Source organism: Gallinula chloropus (assembly GCF_964237585.1).
Source record: "Gallinula chloropus genome assembly, chromosome: 2".
Lineage (NCBI taxonomy): Eukaryota > Metazoa > Chordata > Aves > Gruiformes > Rallidae > Gallinula > Gallinula chloropus.
In genome coordinates this window covers 114964739-114981558 of record NC_140086.1, presented here as the reverse complement: position 1 = coordinate 114981558, position 16820 = coordinate 114964739, and the positions used below count along the sequence as shown (strand labels likewise).

At 41.7% G+C, this 16820-nt stretch overlaps 1 protein-coding gene across 1 annotated transcript in view; it reads right to left on the bottom strand.

Moving 5' to 3' along the window:
* Positions 1-1257: 1257 nt before the first annotated feature.
* The window catches only part of SUSD5 (sushi domain containing 5), a gene marked incomplete at both ends in the record, with an annotated part of 41333 nt that continues 25770 nt past the window's right edge, over positions 1258-16820 (bottom strand). The window contains 2 exons of the mRNA XM_084280010.1: positions 1258-2540; positions 12155-12343. Coding sequence (XP_084136136.1) covers positions 1258-2540; positions 12155-12343 — 1472 coding nt within the window. The remainder of the gene's footprint in view (positions 2541-12154; positions 12344-16820) is intronic.

Below are 16820 nucleotides of genomic sequence, written 5' to 3'. Positions count from 1 at the left end.
TCCTCCCTGCCTCTCTCCCTGTTTATTTTCAGAACTGTGGGAAATGGAACACGCTGTCGGGAAAAGCCTCAGTGTTTTTACACCAACACCCATATCAACAAGATGCAATTTCTCTCTCTCCCAGGTTTGCTTTATCTTTAAAAACCACAATGAGCAGCATTCAAAATGGATACCCCACCTCCCACACACAATGCCCACCCCAGGCACCCCTCCAGCTGATGAAAGAGCAGAATGGTGAGAACCAGTCCTTCCACAGAGTTCATATGGCAACAGTGTTTGTGCATGGCTTCAGTCGCCAGAGGTGCTACTGGCTGTGAATTACAATTCAGTATCTTGATGGGCCGGCATCATGTTCAGAGAAGCAGCCGACTTAATGTACGGTTCCCCTGGAAAGTGCTTCATCCCCGTTTGGCTCTGCGATAAGAGGTCATTCATCATAACACCTGGAATCAAAGGTGCTCTGACTCCTCTCCTGCTGATACTCAGGGAAGAAATGGCACTTACAGTAGCCTCTGAATTTCAGGGAGACATCACGATTTCTATAAAAAGATTAGTATAAGAAATGGCACTCCTTTGCTAAGTCTGAAAGGACACCTTCCAGAAAAATAGCGTGGTAATCCAACACTTGTGGCTTGTTAGATGCACAACGTTGAAGAAAAGTACCTTAGTAATCGTTGGGATACTATCCGTTAAAGTGTGGTAGCAAATAGGTTTTCTCTGTTTAAGACCCGTCAGGTAATACTTCGTTACAGTGGTTTACCCTGACCAGCTTGGGCAGGCTCTAAAAGGGGAACAAACGCCAAATGTGTGGTTGCTCCAAAAACAACCTTCTCCCCCTCCTTCCCTCCTTCTTTCCCTCTTCCACTGAGAATAGACCGAGAAGGCCTGACCAGCCCTGCTGTGACATTATAACCAGGTAACACAGAAATTAATCAATTAATTTATTATTAATAGGAGCAAAATGTAAAAGCGGAACAAACTGTAGATGTACTACCAAGCACGCTGTGTCCTGCTGATGTCTCCAGAAGACCCTTGTGATAAAAACATACAGATTCTTTGGCTCTGTAAGGTCGAACATGCTGAACTGCAGTTCCAAAAGGGTGAGATCTTTTCTGTCTTCCATGTTCTTTTAGCATTCTCTTTTTCTTCTGCTTTCTGCGCTGCTGGATTTTAGCATCCATGAGTCATGTGATCCTTCTAACATCAATATGTTGGGTTTTTTTCGGATTTCTAGCACCTCAGTCAAATGACCCCTGGTTAAACTTTCTGCATTTCGATGTGCTGCTGGTGGTAGTGGTGGTAGCAATGATGTCTGGGTTGACACCTCCCATTTAGTTTATAAACAGAATTTTTCTGCTGCCGTTTTTTGAAAAACCACACAGCCAGGACAGCTGCAACCAGTAACAAGCATAGAAGGATCACAATTACTGCTATGATAGCACCTTTACTTGACTTAGGACAATCCTCTCCCTCACATGGCTCAGCAGTTGGGATGGGCTTTTCTCCAAGGCCCTGGGTGAGATTTTCTTGCTCGGCTAAAACCTGGGATGATGTGTCTGTAATGATGTCTGGAGCTGGTGCTGTGGTCGCTACTTGTGCTGGGTAGTCAGTTGTTCCTTTTGGTTCTGCATATGGAGTGTGATCAGAGGGGCTGACCATCACAGAGGTTTCTGACATGGACGTTTTTAAGCTGGTTATGTCAAACAGCATTGTTGTACCAGGCTCCTGAGTCAGAGTTTCTGGAAAGATGGTTGGGTGGTCCCATGCGGTATCATCATAACCTCTGCTCACGCTCAGGTTCTCCAGGCTACTTACTGATGTAAGCGGTACCAGTGTCTCTTTGGCCCCTTCATCACCTGTACTTGTTGTTGCTGCCACAATCTGTGTTAAACCTTCCTCTGGAGCTGGGCTGCCATTGCCCGATTTTCTTACTTCAATGTGATTTGGTTGGTCAGTTGTGAGGATGACATCGTCTTCTGTTCCCATCGAACCATCAACTTTATCCCCCTCCTCTTCATCATCCTCTACCACTTCTTGTGTCACTGGGTAGCCATCCAACCACGACTCGTCAGTAATAGCAACTGCATCTATCTCTGCCTTTGTATCATTAGTTGTGAGAATGGGTCCGATGGGGAAATCCTCACTGTCGTAAAACATTTTGGCTCCAGGTTCATTGTAGACTGTCTTTACTCCAATGTGGTTATCCCCTTCAGAAATCTGCACTTTAGTGGAATCATCTGTCTCTTTCTCTGATTCAGGCTCACTGAAAGCCTCTGATGGAAACCAAAACAGGTTTTTTTGGCTTAGGAGTGACACAGGGGACTCAGTTGGTGCCCTGCTTCCTTTTTCAGAAGTGTCTGTGTCCTGAGTAACATCTTTGGTACTTCCAGTTCTTCCTTCCTCTGAACTTTTACTGAAGGAAAGCTGTTCCTGCTTCTGCTCAATTTCAGCTTTGCCATTGACATGTTCATTCTCAACAAGAGGTATGGATCTGTCATCAGGAAAGTTATCTTCATAGTCAATGTGGGCCTCGGTTTCATCTAGAAACATTAAAAAAACCCACAAAAGCCCATATTTAATTTCTCCAGAAAAGCACTGTGGTCATTTGTTACAAGAAGACAAGAAGAAATGTGCAACGAAGAGTGACTTTTAGATAGTATTTTTTCTTCAGTGTTATGACTTATTTGAAAAAGAGGATGGTCCATCATAAGCTGATAGCCAATATCAAGGGTTTTTTTAAAAAAATCAGGACAGGTGTCTATGCTAACCACTAATATCTTATCTTTTCAGATTTCAAGCTTTATAAAAATAACTTACTGCCTGCAGTTAGAGGGCTTCCTTCAATTGCTTATTGTTTTCTCAAACCTTCACTCTCCCTAACATGATGCTTTTTGCCAGAATTGAAAAATTTTCACCCAACTTAGGCAAGAAATGGGTGTAGAGGGGAATGTATAACAAAAAGTAATCAACTACTAATTCGACTTTAAAAAAAACATCAACCAAACCTAGAAGTTTTACAGCAACTTCATCCCTTTTGAGCCAGCTGATTTTGAAGGATTATATTCAGTTCTTGTCTTCAATTTTTAATTGTTACAGTACTTTTCTTCAATGACCTTGGTGTTGTAGTGATACCACACCTGGGGCCAGGTGAGCTGTATGGCATTGATCATCCCACAATAGCTCTTCAGAGCTGCCCAAAAAAAGACACCAGCACCACCACCCCACCAAAACTAACACTGAGTCCTGCTCATCTTCCTCAAAAGAAAGCAAAATGCACCCATGACTGCAAGGATAGAAAACTCTGTCTGCAACATTTAAAGCCTAACACCTAAGTATCAAGATAACACAGTCTGTAATCCACTCTTAGGCTTCCAATGTTAAGAAACTAAATGTCACCAAAAATAAAATGGGAAAAAAAAAACCACCACAAAACGAAATCCAGCAAAAGAGCAACTGAGTGCAGCAGAGGGGTGGATTCCTCACAAAGCTGGAGTTTGATTTTGAAATACTCGCCGTGCCTCAACAGACCTACCACTCATAGCAAAATAGTCTTGACTCAAAGCATGAAAGTAAATGTTAGAATTTGAATTAAATAATGCATTGTAATTTATATTTCTTCCACTCTTCTAAAACTTCAGCTCAATGAACAATTTTCCAAACGAGACAGGGTGGTTGATTTTCAGCTCACACAGGTTTTACTCCATAGAAAGTTGATGTAATTGCTGAGATTTATGCTGGCATTAAAAGTCCTAGAAAATAGTGCCTTGGGATATGGAAAATAAAATAAACTGAATCACGGTGAGAATTTTTCTTTTTAAGAGAGTGTTTAGTCTTCCGTGAAGACAGTGAAGCAATAGGCCTGGCATGACATGGGAAACAAGAAATGCATAAAAGAAGCTGTGTAAGAAATCAGTGCATTCATAAAGCCTTATCTTTTTTTTTTTTTTTTCTGCCTTTTTACACTCAACCAACTTTGAATCATATTTTCATCTGGGGCCCACCTCGATTTCCGAATGAGTCACATTCTCCTCGGAGGCTGCCTCTCAGACTTCTGGCAGAGCCATATTTGGTCTCCTCTTAGGAAAGATTAGAAATATTGTCAAACCAGTCTGACCAAAAAACACTTAGTGGTGATACAGCTCGCACCAGCCCGCTATTTGCCAGAAGAGCTTAAGCCAGGTGCCAGAACAGAATGAGTACTAGCAAAAGGTGTTTTTCTTGGAATAACGTCCAGGTCTACCATAAACCAAAGCAGTTAGCTGAGGAAACCGAAACGTGCGACGTAGCCTGCGGAGAGTTAATACCTCTGTGAAAGATATCGTGCTGGAGAACTGGATGTTCTCAGCAGGTCTTCTCATCTCACAGCAAAGGCATGAGGGTGAAACCTGCACACCATACGATAGCGCGAACAACGGACCCCTCTCCCTCCTCATCTGCTTGTGTAATCCTCTAGATCCCCTCTGTCCTCTCCAAAGTAGGAAAATACTTCCATCTGGTGCAGAGATGACTTAACAGACAGGGAAAACCAGCTCTCAGAGTGGAAAGCTTCCCGGTAGGACTGTCACTTTTCTCTGATCCATCCTAAAACCTTTTCCAACGGTATTTCAGACTTGTGTTAATAGCTGGAGGTTACCTCTGAACACCAAGGCATTTTAGCAATACATTTATGAAGCTCTGTGTGGCACTGGCCATCTCTACATAGCACTTCTAACAGCCATAAAATGCTAGTCTCACTTTGTCCCTTGCCTTAAGAATGTTTTTACCTGGCCCTCTCTTTGCATGGACACAGCACCTTAAGCCATTTTGTCCTCTTAACATCCAAACTTCTCCTAAAAGTTGGTACCTGGGACACCTGCTTCACTGAAGTAACCTCTCTCAGGGCAGCCTATGGGTGTCTGTTGGATATATGTGAACTGTAACATCGAAATGTGAGCGCTCACCTTTTCCCAACAGTGATGGCCATTGCTTTCCTTGAGCTGAATCATTTCACCAGTTGGTCTTCACCTGTGTGTCTCTTGTACCTCTATTTTTGCCACTCATTTACTTTTCAGACTACAACAATCCAGCTAAGGAGTAGACGTGGATTTTTACGTTACAGTGTGCTAGTGCATGCTCACACACCTGTGAACAAAAGTTACAGTCCTATGCTTGCATTGTTTCCTCCAGACTTACTCTTTGTTCAGCAGTATGGATGGACAGCTAGTATTCATCTGACTGACCCGGATGGATCATTGGTGAATGCTTAAGAACTGTAGAAATACATTTTCTGTAGAATTTTCTGTAGAATTGGAAATTCTTCCCCTTTAGTGCCTCTGGTGCTGAGTACTTTCAGTCTCACAGAGGCACATCAGGAAAGAGCATGTGCTCCTCAGGAAGATACGAGTCCTCAGTTTATCAGAACATCTTAAGGGTTTGCTGAGCCATCAATCAAGACTCCATCAAACCTGCTGTCTTTGGGCCTGATCCTGCATGTATAGAAATGAATCGGTGCTTTCTTAATGGTCACCTGAGGAAAGAAGAAGTCCCTTGTAGTGTAAAGAGAGCCTGAGATTGGAGCTCATTATGCGCTGCTCGTCACTGCATAAGGGAGTCTTGTTCCTTCTGACAATCGGATTGTGGCCCAAGCTGTAAAGCTGCTACAACGTATTTTCATATGTGATCTCCCGTATTTGTAGAGTTTATGGCAAAGACTATCAACATAACTAATGTTAGCTTATGGGATGCCAGAATGAAAGCAACTATTGAGCTCTCTAACCATCAAAGGAAATACAGACCCCCTTTACTCTGAAGCTTTGATTTATGTGATCCTGAATCGACTTACACAGTAATAATACTCTATTCTTTCTTCTGGGCCTCAGACCTTCAAATGGGGCTTGAACTTAGTATTTAGTGAGTTTGTGTTACCATGACAATCTTATAAGTCAGCTGTGGGCTCAATTTTCCAGGAACAGATTGCACAACTTTAGCACTTCTGTTTGCTCACCTCCTCAGCACTTTCTTGAGCTTTCCTGCTCCTTGAATTTTAGTCTCAGTACTGAAGAGTAATCTACCAAAGTAGATTCAGCTCCACTCCTTCCCCAGGTAGTTGTAACCTTTATTTAGACACATTTTTAAAACAGCTAGCTACTGATTAAAAAATGGTTGCATCTTCCTTTCTATCTCTACAGGTCTGGTTTCAAGAAAAGCAAGCACTGCAAATAATTAGTCCAAGACAAAAATCTTTCCATAATTGGTCATTGTTACATCTTACCCCTACCCTCCTCCAGCAGACTCAAGGATCTGTGAGTTTTGATTCACTGTCTGAGGGATTACTGGGGCTGAAATGAACATTCTACAGCAACAGATGCTGAAATGGCATACTACCAAAGATGTGAAGCTCAATTAAAAGGTAAAATCCTTTTAATTTAGCCTTGTCCTTTCTGGGAAGTATCCAGAACTAAAGAGCTTTCATCTCCTTCAACTTTTGGTCCTAATGTGAAAACAGTGACCAAACACAGAGACAGGCAAAACAAAGAGCCTGGTTTTCCACACTCTAGGATCAGTTTAATTTTTCTTCTAGATAGCATATTGGCATCTGAGCTCTATTTTGAGTGTTGCTATTTTGGACAACCAAAAAGTGCACTGCATATTTTGTGGATGTATTTTTGGAGTACAGGAAATTGAAACTTGATTCTATGTAGACCATCATCATAAACATCTCTACGGTATAAAAACATCTTTATTCTAGGAATCTCAAAGTAGTTACAGCCACCATTAACAAGCCAGCATCTGTCTTTTAGAGTGGGAAGGAAAAGAGTACACAGACCGATTTGCCTAAGACCAGCCACATTTATGAACTATAGTATCTCAAAGAATTATCCATTTGATTTGCATCAGGTAAGTGAGCACACTCCTCCAAATCAACCAGAGTACACCAGACAGAATTCATGTTGCCTTTTGTCATTTGCAACAGCTACAAGGAGGGTGTTTTTTATTTTAGCAGAAAGCCTACTAATATAAATAAATAACTCATCATAATTTTTTGAACTAATTTGATTTGGCAGAATCAGATCATGCCCGATCAATACTTTACATTAATCTAATACGTTTGCCCAGTGACAGACCTGAAAAAAGAACTAAAGTTTGTCATTAACAATTGTTTTGACAGGCCATGGATATACTTTGTTGCTGATTTTATTTGTCTGTCACAACTCTCCCTTTGCACTCTCAAAAGAAAAATAAAAAACAAAAGGAGCATTCCCAAATAAGATCAAAAGCCAGAGACATTTTGGTTTACTCTTCCCATTAAAAAAATAAAAGAAACATAACCAAATGTTGCTGGCTAGCCACACTCACAGACAACATGAATGCAAATCAATACTATTCTTGAAAACTTGGAAAGCAATGCTTGAAGTAATGAGACTACTTGAACCAGGCAAAAAGACTGAGAGGTGCAGATGAAGCTTTCAGAGGTGGCCAAAGTCAACTGAATGCTCCTTACATTGAAATCAGAAGTACAGTCCTCAGTGTGGAAAAGTTAGACCAGCTCCGAACATGCTAGACAAGTATCCAAATGTTGGCACTAAAGAGATTCCTTAGGTGTGCAGAAGATACGATCTCTCCTGACAAAAGCTTATAGCTGGAAAAACCCAAAGCAGACAGGGGAAAAGAATAACTGCAAGACATTCTTCTTAGCCAGTTTTATGGCAGAGATGTGACATGGTGTCTCAGCCAGCTAATCCGTAATGCAGCCCTGTCACCCATCCCCCCCACTGAGATGTTAGCATGAATGCTTCAGATACCAAACCTCTGGTTCACTTTGGGAAAGAAACAACTGTTGTTTAGCAACGGTCACCTCGGGGTCTGTGCCTGCAGGACAGCCACAGCGTGGCACATACACATCTGCTTTCAGACCTTGCTGCAGTGCCAATCCCCAGGATATATTTTGTGAGATGAATGTGTTGTCTCCACAGCAGTAGAAAAAATATAAATGAATGAATGGCAAAAGCCCCATGGATTTCCCTGTTCTCTGCTTGAGGTTGCTTTGCTGGGCTGGGTGTCCCTGTGTTTTCAGCTAGGACAGAGCATCTCCTCATGACGAGAGGTTGCGGGAACCGGTAGCTGTGCAGAGCCACTTTTTTCTCATAAAAGCATCTTGATTAAAAATTACAGTCCGTTACCTGGTGTGCTTGTAATCTAGTGCTTTCCCAATTTCCAACATACCTTACTGTATCTAGAATCCACTTAATATAACCCCAACATTATTTTGTTTCAGTTATGCCCATAGCCAAGTTTTGCTACATACTTTGGATTAAAACCCCAGCATAATGCTGGGGGTTGGGTTTTTGTTTTTTTTTTTCATTTAATTTACAAATTTGCCAACTGTGCATTTCTACAATTACATCCTGAGTGCCAGAGTGGACAGTATCTCTTCTAACTAGATGAAAACAGAGAGGAAAGATGATCATAAAGCTACTTCAAAGAACACTTCCGTGCTGCATTTAAACACTGATGGTTCTTTGACTCAGTATGTGCTCTAGGTGAGCAACTGGGAATGTAAAACAGGCTCAGAGCTTTTACACAAACGAGAGAAAATCCCAATTCACTTGTTGCTGTTTTCTCTGACGTTGTGCTTGGGCAGCTGGGCATGATAACACGGTCCTTACCAAGTAGGTCAGTAACTGACAGCTAGTTAGTGGGACATCAATAACATCTGCAAATCTCAGAAAGCTTTATACAGTTGGAAAAAGGTTATTGAGAGGAGTATTGTGACTTGTGCCTGGTCTCAGAGACAATGCAAGATGTAGGGAAAGGCCTTAAATCTTTTAAAATCCTCTGACCTGCATTTTCTTCCTGTGGTCCAGTTGTGTTGGTGCAAGAGCATCGGGACCCCTTCACATTTCCCATGGCTCACCCAGCGCAGATGCAGAACAAGGGAACTCGATTGTTTTACCAGTCTCTAACCATAGCACCTCAATCTCCACTGAAGTGGCTTCACAACCATCTTTTTTCTGATGTGAGCCAGTTCATTCTGGCAACAGGAATGTAAATTCTCCATTAAGCCCTGTCATTAACCTTCACAATAGGGAAGTTACTCTCTTGCCTCAAAGCACTTAACAAGCAGTGTGTGTGCTGACTTCTGAGGTATTTTATTATAATTATTCTTCTCTCTCCTATGACCCCAAAATATCTCTCAACTGTAAATCAAGTTTCTTTTAATTAAATTCCTTTTTTTTTTTTTTGGTTATTTTTCACTGAATTCTTACTTCTTTTGCAAATAATGAACCCTACATCATACATTTTAGACTTCCTACAAAGCCCCCTTTCTCAAAGAATTGTGATCCAGAGGATCTAATATATATAATTATTAATTAAACATTTACTGTATTTTGTATCCTGGGTCCTTAAAGTGTTTGAAAAACATTAATCAAAGGAAGCCTCTCAGCATGAAATCTACATTTAAATCATTTAAAAAATCATAATCCACAATATTACATCTGCTCCCAAGTTCCAGTGTTGATGTTTGTGATTTTACAGCCACACTTTCCTATTTCTTTTCAAAATATTTTTCTCTCCCCTGCGGCTGTGTGAAAGGCTCAGGCAAAACAGGGGAAATAGACTATTTATTCAAGGAAAACAGTGAAACACACACAGCTTAAATGGTCTGATTCTTTCCCTTCCTTACTTTGGTGTAATAGAGTTTTATTTCTATGTAAGATAAAGTTACTAAGCTCAGTGAAGGAAAAAAGAAGTATCAATTTGATGCAAGTTATAGGAGATCCAGACCCGCTGAGTTATCAAAGGTAGATACTCATTTTTCCCTTCTCTCCCTTCTATGCTCCTCGTCCACTCCCTGCAGTATTTCACTTAATCAGCTGAACTGCTGTTTGTAAGAACAATTCTGGAAGCTGAAATAGTTCAGAAAGATGTCGGAAATTTATTTTATTTTATTTTTATATCCCTATACCACTTGGATGGGTTTGAATATCTGGCTCCCTAGTGCACAGATATAACCTGTTTCTACTAAGAACAAGTTTGACCTTCTTGTATGATTAGCCACTGCCTGGTGGTATATATTAATGTGTAAAAATATCTCCTTGCAAGCCCCTGGGCATTAAGGAATACATAAGTTCTGAAACTGATATGTTAACTCCAGCTCATATACATAGCGCAGCTGCCCAACAGCTGCCCATTCCTTTGCTTAAAATTTATCTGTCTTGCCAGAATTATCATCTTAAAGGTGTGATATCTCTCTGGAAAAAAAAACCCAAACAACCCCTAACCAAAGTACTCTGATGACTGGTCTTAAATGTTGCAAACAATTGAGAACTTTATGCATTGAGCAGGGCAGCATGAGAAAGAGAATGAGAAAGCAGATTTCAGATTGCATCCACATCTGGACTTAGGGTGCTATTTAGCTCCTTTTTAAACAAGGAGAAAGTTAAAAGTTTGTTGCAGAATCTAACTAACAGAGAAAGGTGGGTTTTCTTGAAGGTTTAAATAAAGAAAATGTCATTATCATAATTTCCCAGAGCTTTTTGTTGTTTTATTAAAATCCTGATTCCTTGAGTCAAGTTATTTTTGTAAGAAAATCTACTTCCATTCCTTTGAACGGAGTAAATACCTGGGTAGCTACTGTGGTGTCTGTAGACAAAAATCCTGAAAGCACAGTTCTGGATGGACTATTGTATGCCTTTTTATTAGCCAAAGCTAAAATTAACACAATTTAAAAGAAAATAAATTTCCATCTGGCTGCTTATCTCCAATGCAAACTGCATTTCTGCCCTTCTGTCACAGAATGCTTCTGTAGCACAGGCTGCTCTCTCAGCTTACATAGGTCCTTAGTTTTCCTAACCTGCTAAAAGGAAGCGGCCTTTATCACGTAAGTGAGGCCAGAAGTTGAAAAGTGCTAAAGCAACTATTGGGAAAGGGCTGGTAAAAACTCAGCTCAGCCAAACTAGCTTCTTACAAACCAGTGGGCAAAGTTTGGGGCTTGGAAGACAGACAGTCATTGCATTACCCATTTTGTATCCCAAATAAAAATCCAAGAACACCTAAAGATGGTCAGCTGGTCAGCTCAATTCAGCCTAGAAAGTATTAAGAAGTGGAGGAAGCTCTCTATGGGTCTGTGGTGCCTTTGGGAGGTTACTGACCCGTGTCTCCATGGGACCACAGTACCACCATGGCATCTTGTCTTTTTGTAAGGAGGATGCTATCACACTGCCCTCAAAGTGTAGCATCATATGAAGACGTAAGGCAGGTGATTGGGTGATAAAGCCATGGACAGCCTCAGCAGGTCTGTGATAAGGAAAGATGTCATCTTAGCACACGCCTACAAAAAGACACTGCTTTTCTCTGTGCTTGCTCTAGGTTCCCAGAAGTGGGAACAATCACAGAGTTTTCAATTCAGTAGTCTGCTCTGTACCAACATTGTGGCTTTATGTGAAAATAAACTCAGCAGAAGACATACAAAACCTACATTGTACGATCTACCTGGTAAACAATGTCTTTGGCTCCTTAACACTGCCAGGGCATGGCTTTTGAACTACTCTGAAAAAAAATACCTCCAACATTTCTCATTAGCGTCCATAGTAATCCCTCCTTTCCTTGAGTAAATAAAGTACATTGAAAAGTTACAAACCTCATCTAGTTACAGAATGAGAGCATACAAGGTTATAAATAGCTGATTTCCAGAAAGGGGCTGATTCTGATGTTAAATATGCAGGTGAAGGATCTTCCCAAATATTATTTTGCAGTAATCAAAAATTTTGATCAGTACTAAAGAAAAAGGGTATTGGTGGAAAAAAGAGGAAAGATGGTGGGCTAGGAGGTAGGAGCTGAATGATAACCCTAGGATAACCCTAACCTCCCTGAAATGGGGTTAGCAGATCTGGAAAAAATAAATGTGACATTAAAAAATCTTTTTTTTTTTTTTTGAATGGTTCCTGCTACCTAGAAAGAAACTTTATGTTCATGTAATGATGATCCTCCTCGGTGCTTTACTGGAGACACCTACAAATAAAATTGTAAAAGCCCTGTTGGGCCAGCTATGACATTGACAATCTAGTCACCAAGGCCTTCTCTGGGACTTCACATGCCCAGGAGACACCCCTGTAAGCCCAAAACCATCTCTGCAACCTCTCAGAGGGATGTTCCATGTTCTGGGCAAGCTTACCTTTGACACAGGCCTGAACCTGCCCGTACCACTCCCCGCAGCTGTCGCAGAGCAGTGTGAATGCTGTCTCCTTGTTGCCCATGACGTAGCCCTGGGCGCAAACGTACAGCAGCTCATCCCCCATCTCAAAGCCAGTGTGGCCATGCAGGATGGTGTGAGGGAAGGATGGCGGGTCCCCACAGGGCTTGTCTGAAATGAAAAACAAAATGATGTTGTGGAGACCTTGCAAAACTCTTTAAACGCTGTGCTACCGGTGGTGCTAAAAGAGCTACCCCGAGGACAAGCTTACATCCGTCTGCAGAACTCATACATCTCACCTGAGTCACCTCCTTATCCTGCTTCATAACTGTTTTCAGCTGTAACTGTGAAGGTATATAGTGGGCAATAACTGTGATGTGATAGCTGGGTGTTACTGCACTAACCGTGCTACGGATGTGCAACAGCGATGGGTCTAGAAGGGCTTTGTTTCCAACAAGTCTGCCCACAACGTCAAGCTACAGCTGTCTTCTCTGTCTGCTGCTGCAAAGGCTAACAAAGGCTTGGATAGGTTGGGACTGGACAGCAAAAGCCTGGACCCTTTCTTAGCTGCAGGAAAGGTTGTGAAATCACTAAGACTGGCACTTTCCTGTCTACAGCAGAGGCTGTGTACAAACCTAGTCCACGTCCACAGAAAGAAAAGGCCCAGGTGGACACCAGCCATTTTTCAGACTCTCTCTAATATCCGGTCTTTCTCAAAACCAAAAGTTTCTTCCCAGGCGCTCAAATTTCCTCCATTTTAGGTTAGAAACACCCTAAAGAAAATGGTGACTCCTGCTCTTCAACTTGACAACACCCTGGGGTAACACAGCACAGCTCTGGGACAATCTGAAGAGCTAAATTTATCAGGATATAAAATCTAACATGATGTTTGATAATATGCTGACAGCACTAAAAGCCAGAAAGCAAAAATTACTGTAAACAACAGCAAAACTTATTCAGTTTTTTTTTTGTTGCATGAAAGAAGTGCAGAGAGGGGGAAGCCAGACAGCTGCCAACACCGGTATAAACTGAATTTTAATTCTTTTTCAGGTTTGAACAGTCTTGGCTATTGTTAACAAGGTGGGTCAAGATCTTCTAGAGACCATCTAAGCATCGAAGTTTCTCTTCTCTCAAAGGTCTTCCTCTTTTAGAAGTACTCTTCAAGAAGGATTTACCATATCCTTTTTCCTCCAGATTTTTTACAGTCCCTTTTTAGCCATCTCTCGGTAGTCAGAAAAACAAGACAAATGAAAAACCTATAATGCAGGAACATGATTTTACCAAGAAACCCAACAGGCGAAGTGTGCAGTGTTGGTACCAATAAACATTTCTATATCCTTTCCCAAATCTGGGTTTTTTTTCTAGCAGTTCTAGAGCCCCTAGTGATTGTAAAAGAAAAGAAACAACTGCTCCACTTGCCAGAGTAACTGAAGATTCAAAACCTGCTTTTGCCCTGATACAGAACAACCAACATTTAAAATGTTCTGGTAGTTATATGAGATACAGAAAACTTTGGATGAGGTCTGTGTTCTAGCATTGATCGATCCCTCCTGTTGAAACAGTTTGCCTTGGTACAAAACCCTAATTACTTAGGCTAAGCAAAAATTATATTCCTTGGAAAGACTTTTGTTTGGAAGCTGAAAAAGTGACCTCCACGACTACGCCCCTAAACATACAGAAGGAGAAACATCTTCAGATGCTGGAGTCTACTTAGTCCTTGCTACTTTGCTAGAGTCTAATTTTAGGACAGCATCAGCACAAGATCTTACAAACAACATTTCCATTGACACCAGTTCACATCCACAGTTCTCAATGGGCAATGGTTCTGACAGAAAAGCTTTTTTTTCCTACTCTGCTTTCTGCAAAAGCTCAGGCTTTCCTGCGTTTTCCCCTGGGGACATCCTGCAGGATCCTTGTGAGTCTCGGCTGCAGCTTTTCCCATCATCTGACCTACATATAGGTAAATATATGTTTACTTAGAAATATGATGTATTTAAATTGCTGGTTATTTACCTCATAGTGAAACGAGCACCTTAGGATAAACATCTGCACTCTGTGAAAGTTCTTTTGGATCAGGCTTTTAGGAATTGTCTGATAGGCCTGGCTAATCACTCCTCAACCAGCTGTGCTGAAAAACATCTGCCACTGATTTAAGGGATATGCTATTGAAGTCAAAGCTTTGAAGTCCATTCTCCGTACTGTACACATGCATATATACTGCCTAACACCTCCAGAAGTTAGCAGGAGTTATGCACACACACTGACAGAAAAAACAAGCTCTTGAGGAGGCTACACAAAGCTCAGTTTATGTACAGCCTTATGGAGGCTTGGCATCCGAGGAAGTGAGGAGCAGTTAGCAGCTAATGCCTTTCCTGTGAACTGGTTGGATGAATGGAGATTGATGTGGATGAAAGGAATTAAAAAAAACCCATTTTATTGCCTCGTAGGAAGGCTACAGACCCCTGCATTTCATGTACTTTATTTATGTAGCTACTTCCATCAGTACAAATGGGACCTGTGTATATGCTTTGAGGGAAGTATTGATACCAAGCCTGTATGGGACAATTAAATGTCAGAGTGCATTCTCATCTACAAAGCCTTGCTACTTAACCCTGTGGCCAGAGGAAGTAGAAAACTCACATCAGTTATATATGGTAAACCCACTCAAAAAGTGCATTATAACCTTCCCAAAAAGAAGAAAGCTGAATGGGAGCTTTACCATAAAATTTGGCAACAGAGATGGTAACAGAGAATAACGAGATTCTGAAAGGAAATCTGGCTGACGTGTGGCTAGAAGGAAAAGCACAGATTTTAAAGGTGTTTGTGGATGACCATGGTATGGGGAAAACATTTGGCTCTCTCATATGAGACTTTGTAAGGTCAGGTGCAGAGCATATTTGGTGACAGCAGAGACAAGCATAAATGAAAGCTGATGTCCTGCAAAGATATACTCAAGTTCCTAGATCCATTTTGCTGCTGCCCTCTCCTGTGTAAGACGGACGTGAATTTTCCAGGTTGCAGCATCTCACAGCTCCCCGTCCTGCTGCAGTGCCAGTTGCTATGACAATTCCTGTTCAGCCTTTTGCCAAACCTGTGCTTTCTGGTACACGTACAGGAGTGACACTGGCACAGCCGCGCATCAAACTGAGCCACTTCTGGGGACAGGCTTCAGGTTTTTGTCTGCAGCCTTTGTACCAGGAGCTGGCAAAGCATGGGCTGGTTTGAAACAACAGACCGTGCTCAGTGCTGGCATTCAGGCCATTCTCATGCTGGAAGGGAGGAGGCAGAGCTGGGCCACGAAGCGTGACAGAGGGTGTGTTGGCAGCCGCTTGTCACGTAGAGGAACAGTAGTGCTCTTTGTTAAGGAGACCACAGGGGTTGCCTGGAGTGGTGATGCTAGTACATGAGGACTGGACTCCTCCAGTGCTGAATTCTCCCTCTGGAGCATTGCTTTTCCCTTCATCCATCCTCCCATAAACCAGAATATTTCCTTAGCACTGCCTAAAAAATAAGCCATATGGATGCTTCTCATGTGAAGACCCTGATGTGTTTGACACTCAGGCATCATCCAGCAGATCCCGTGCTCCGCCTGCCTGTGTGCAAGCTCACAACTCAAACCTGGAAACTTGGAATCCAGTTCTGGACATCATGACACTGCCTGAGCTTGCCACATATTGACAGTGAGGTCAAACACCTAACAGAGCTCCATACATTGATAGCTGACCTCCAGTGAGCAAGGATGGTTGGGTTACACAGCAAGACAACACAGCACAGATACAAGGCAATGGTGAAATACACAGAAGATCCTCATGTTGGTAGTAATTTGGCACAGGTTGTCTCCTGGAGTGAAAATCACCACCACAGTCAATAAAGAGCTCAATATACACGGGTAGAAATCAGAACAGAGTCAACATCTGGCAACTGAATGCGAATAAGCGGCACAGCAAAGATGTATGTGTTAAGAAGAGATATGTCAGGGCTAGTGATGACTCTCATTACAGACCTCTTAGAGACTCAGTAACAATTTTTTTAACAAAAGACTGAAAACTCCTCTTGTGAAATGGGTTAGTATATTCAATCTTGATTTGCTTTCAGGAAAAATGGCCCCTCTGAAGAGTAACTTTAACCCCAAAGCATGTGTGGAAAGGAGTTTGTGACAGGTATTTCTGGCAAAGAGTTGACACAAGCCACTAAAAGAACACACCACTTCTCCCCAGTCCAGATTCCTCCAGAAGCATCTTCTTGATGTAAATCACAAACATCCCACCAGTTTGTAAAGGTTTTTTTTTTAGATGACTTGACAAAATACTTTCTAAAGAAAGTACAGACCAAGATCAATGCAAAAAAATAACCCCATTAATATTAAAAAGATGCAGACTTCACCTTCCACGTCACCTGGCAGAACTGGGAGCCTACTGAAATCTGATTATCTGCAATTGCTACTCTAACTCCACACCAGACTCTGAAAGCTGACATGAAACATCATCTTTGATGCAAAACATCCCCTGTTACAACTGCCCTATGCAGCAGAGTTTTTCCAGAGAGACCACTGGAATTTATAGGATGTCATCTCATCATTAAGAAATTGGAAAATGCCACTCTCAACGCTCAGCCCTGTGAAAGACGAGTGTGGATGTTTGTTTTACTT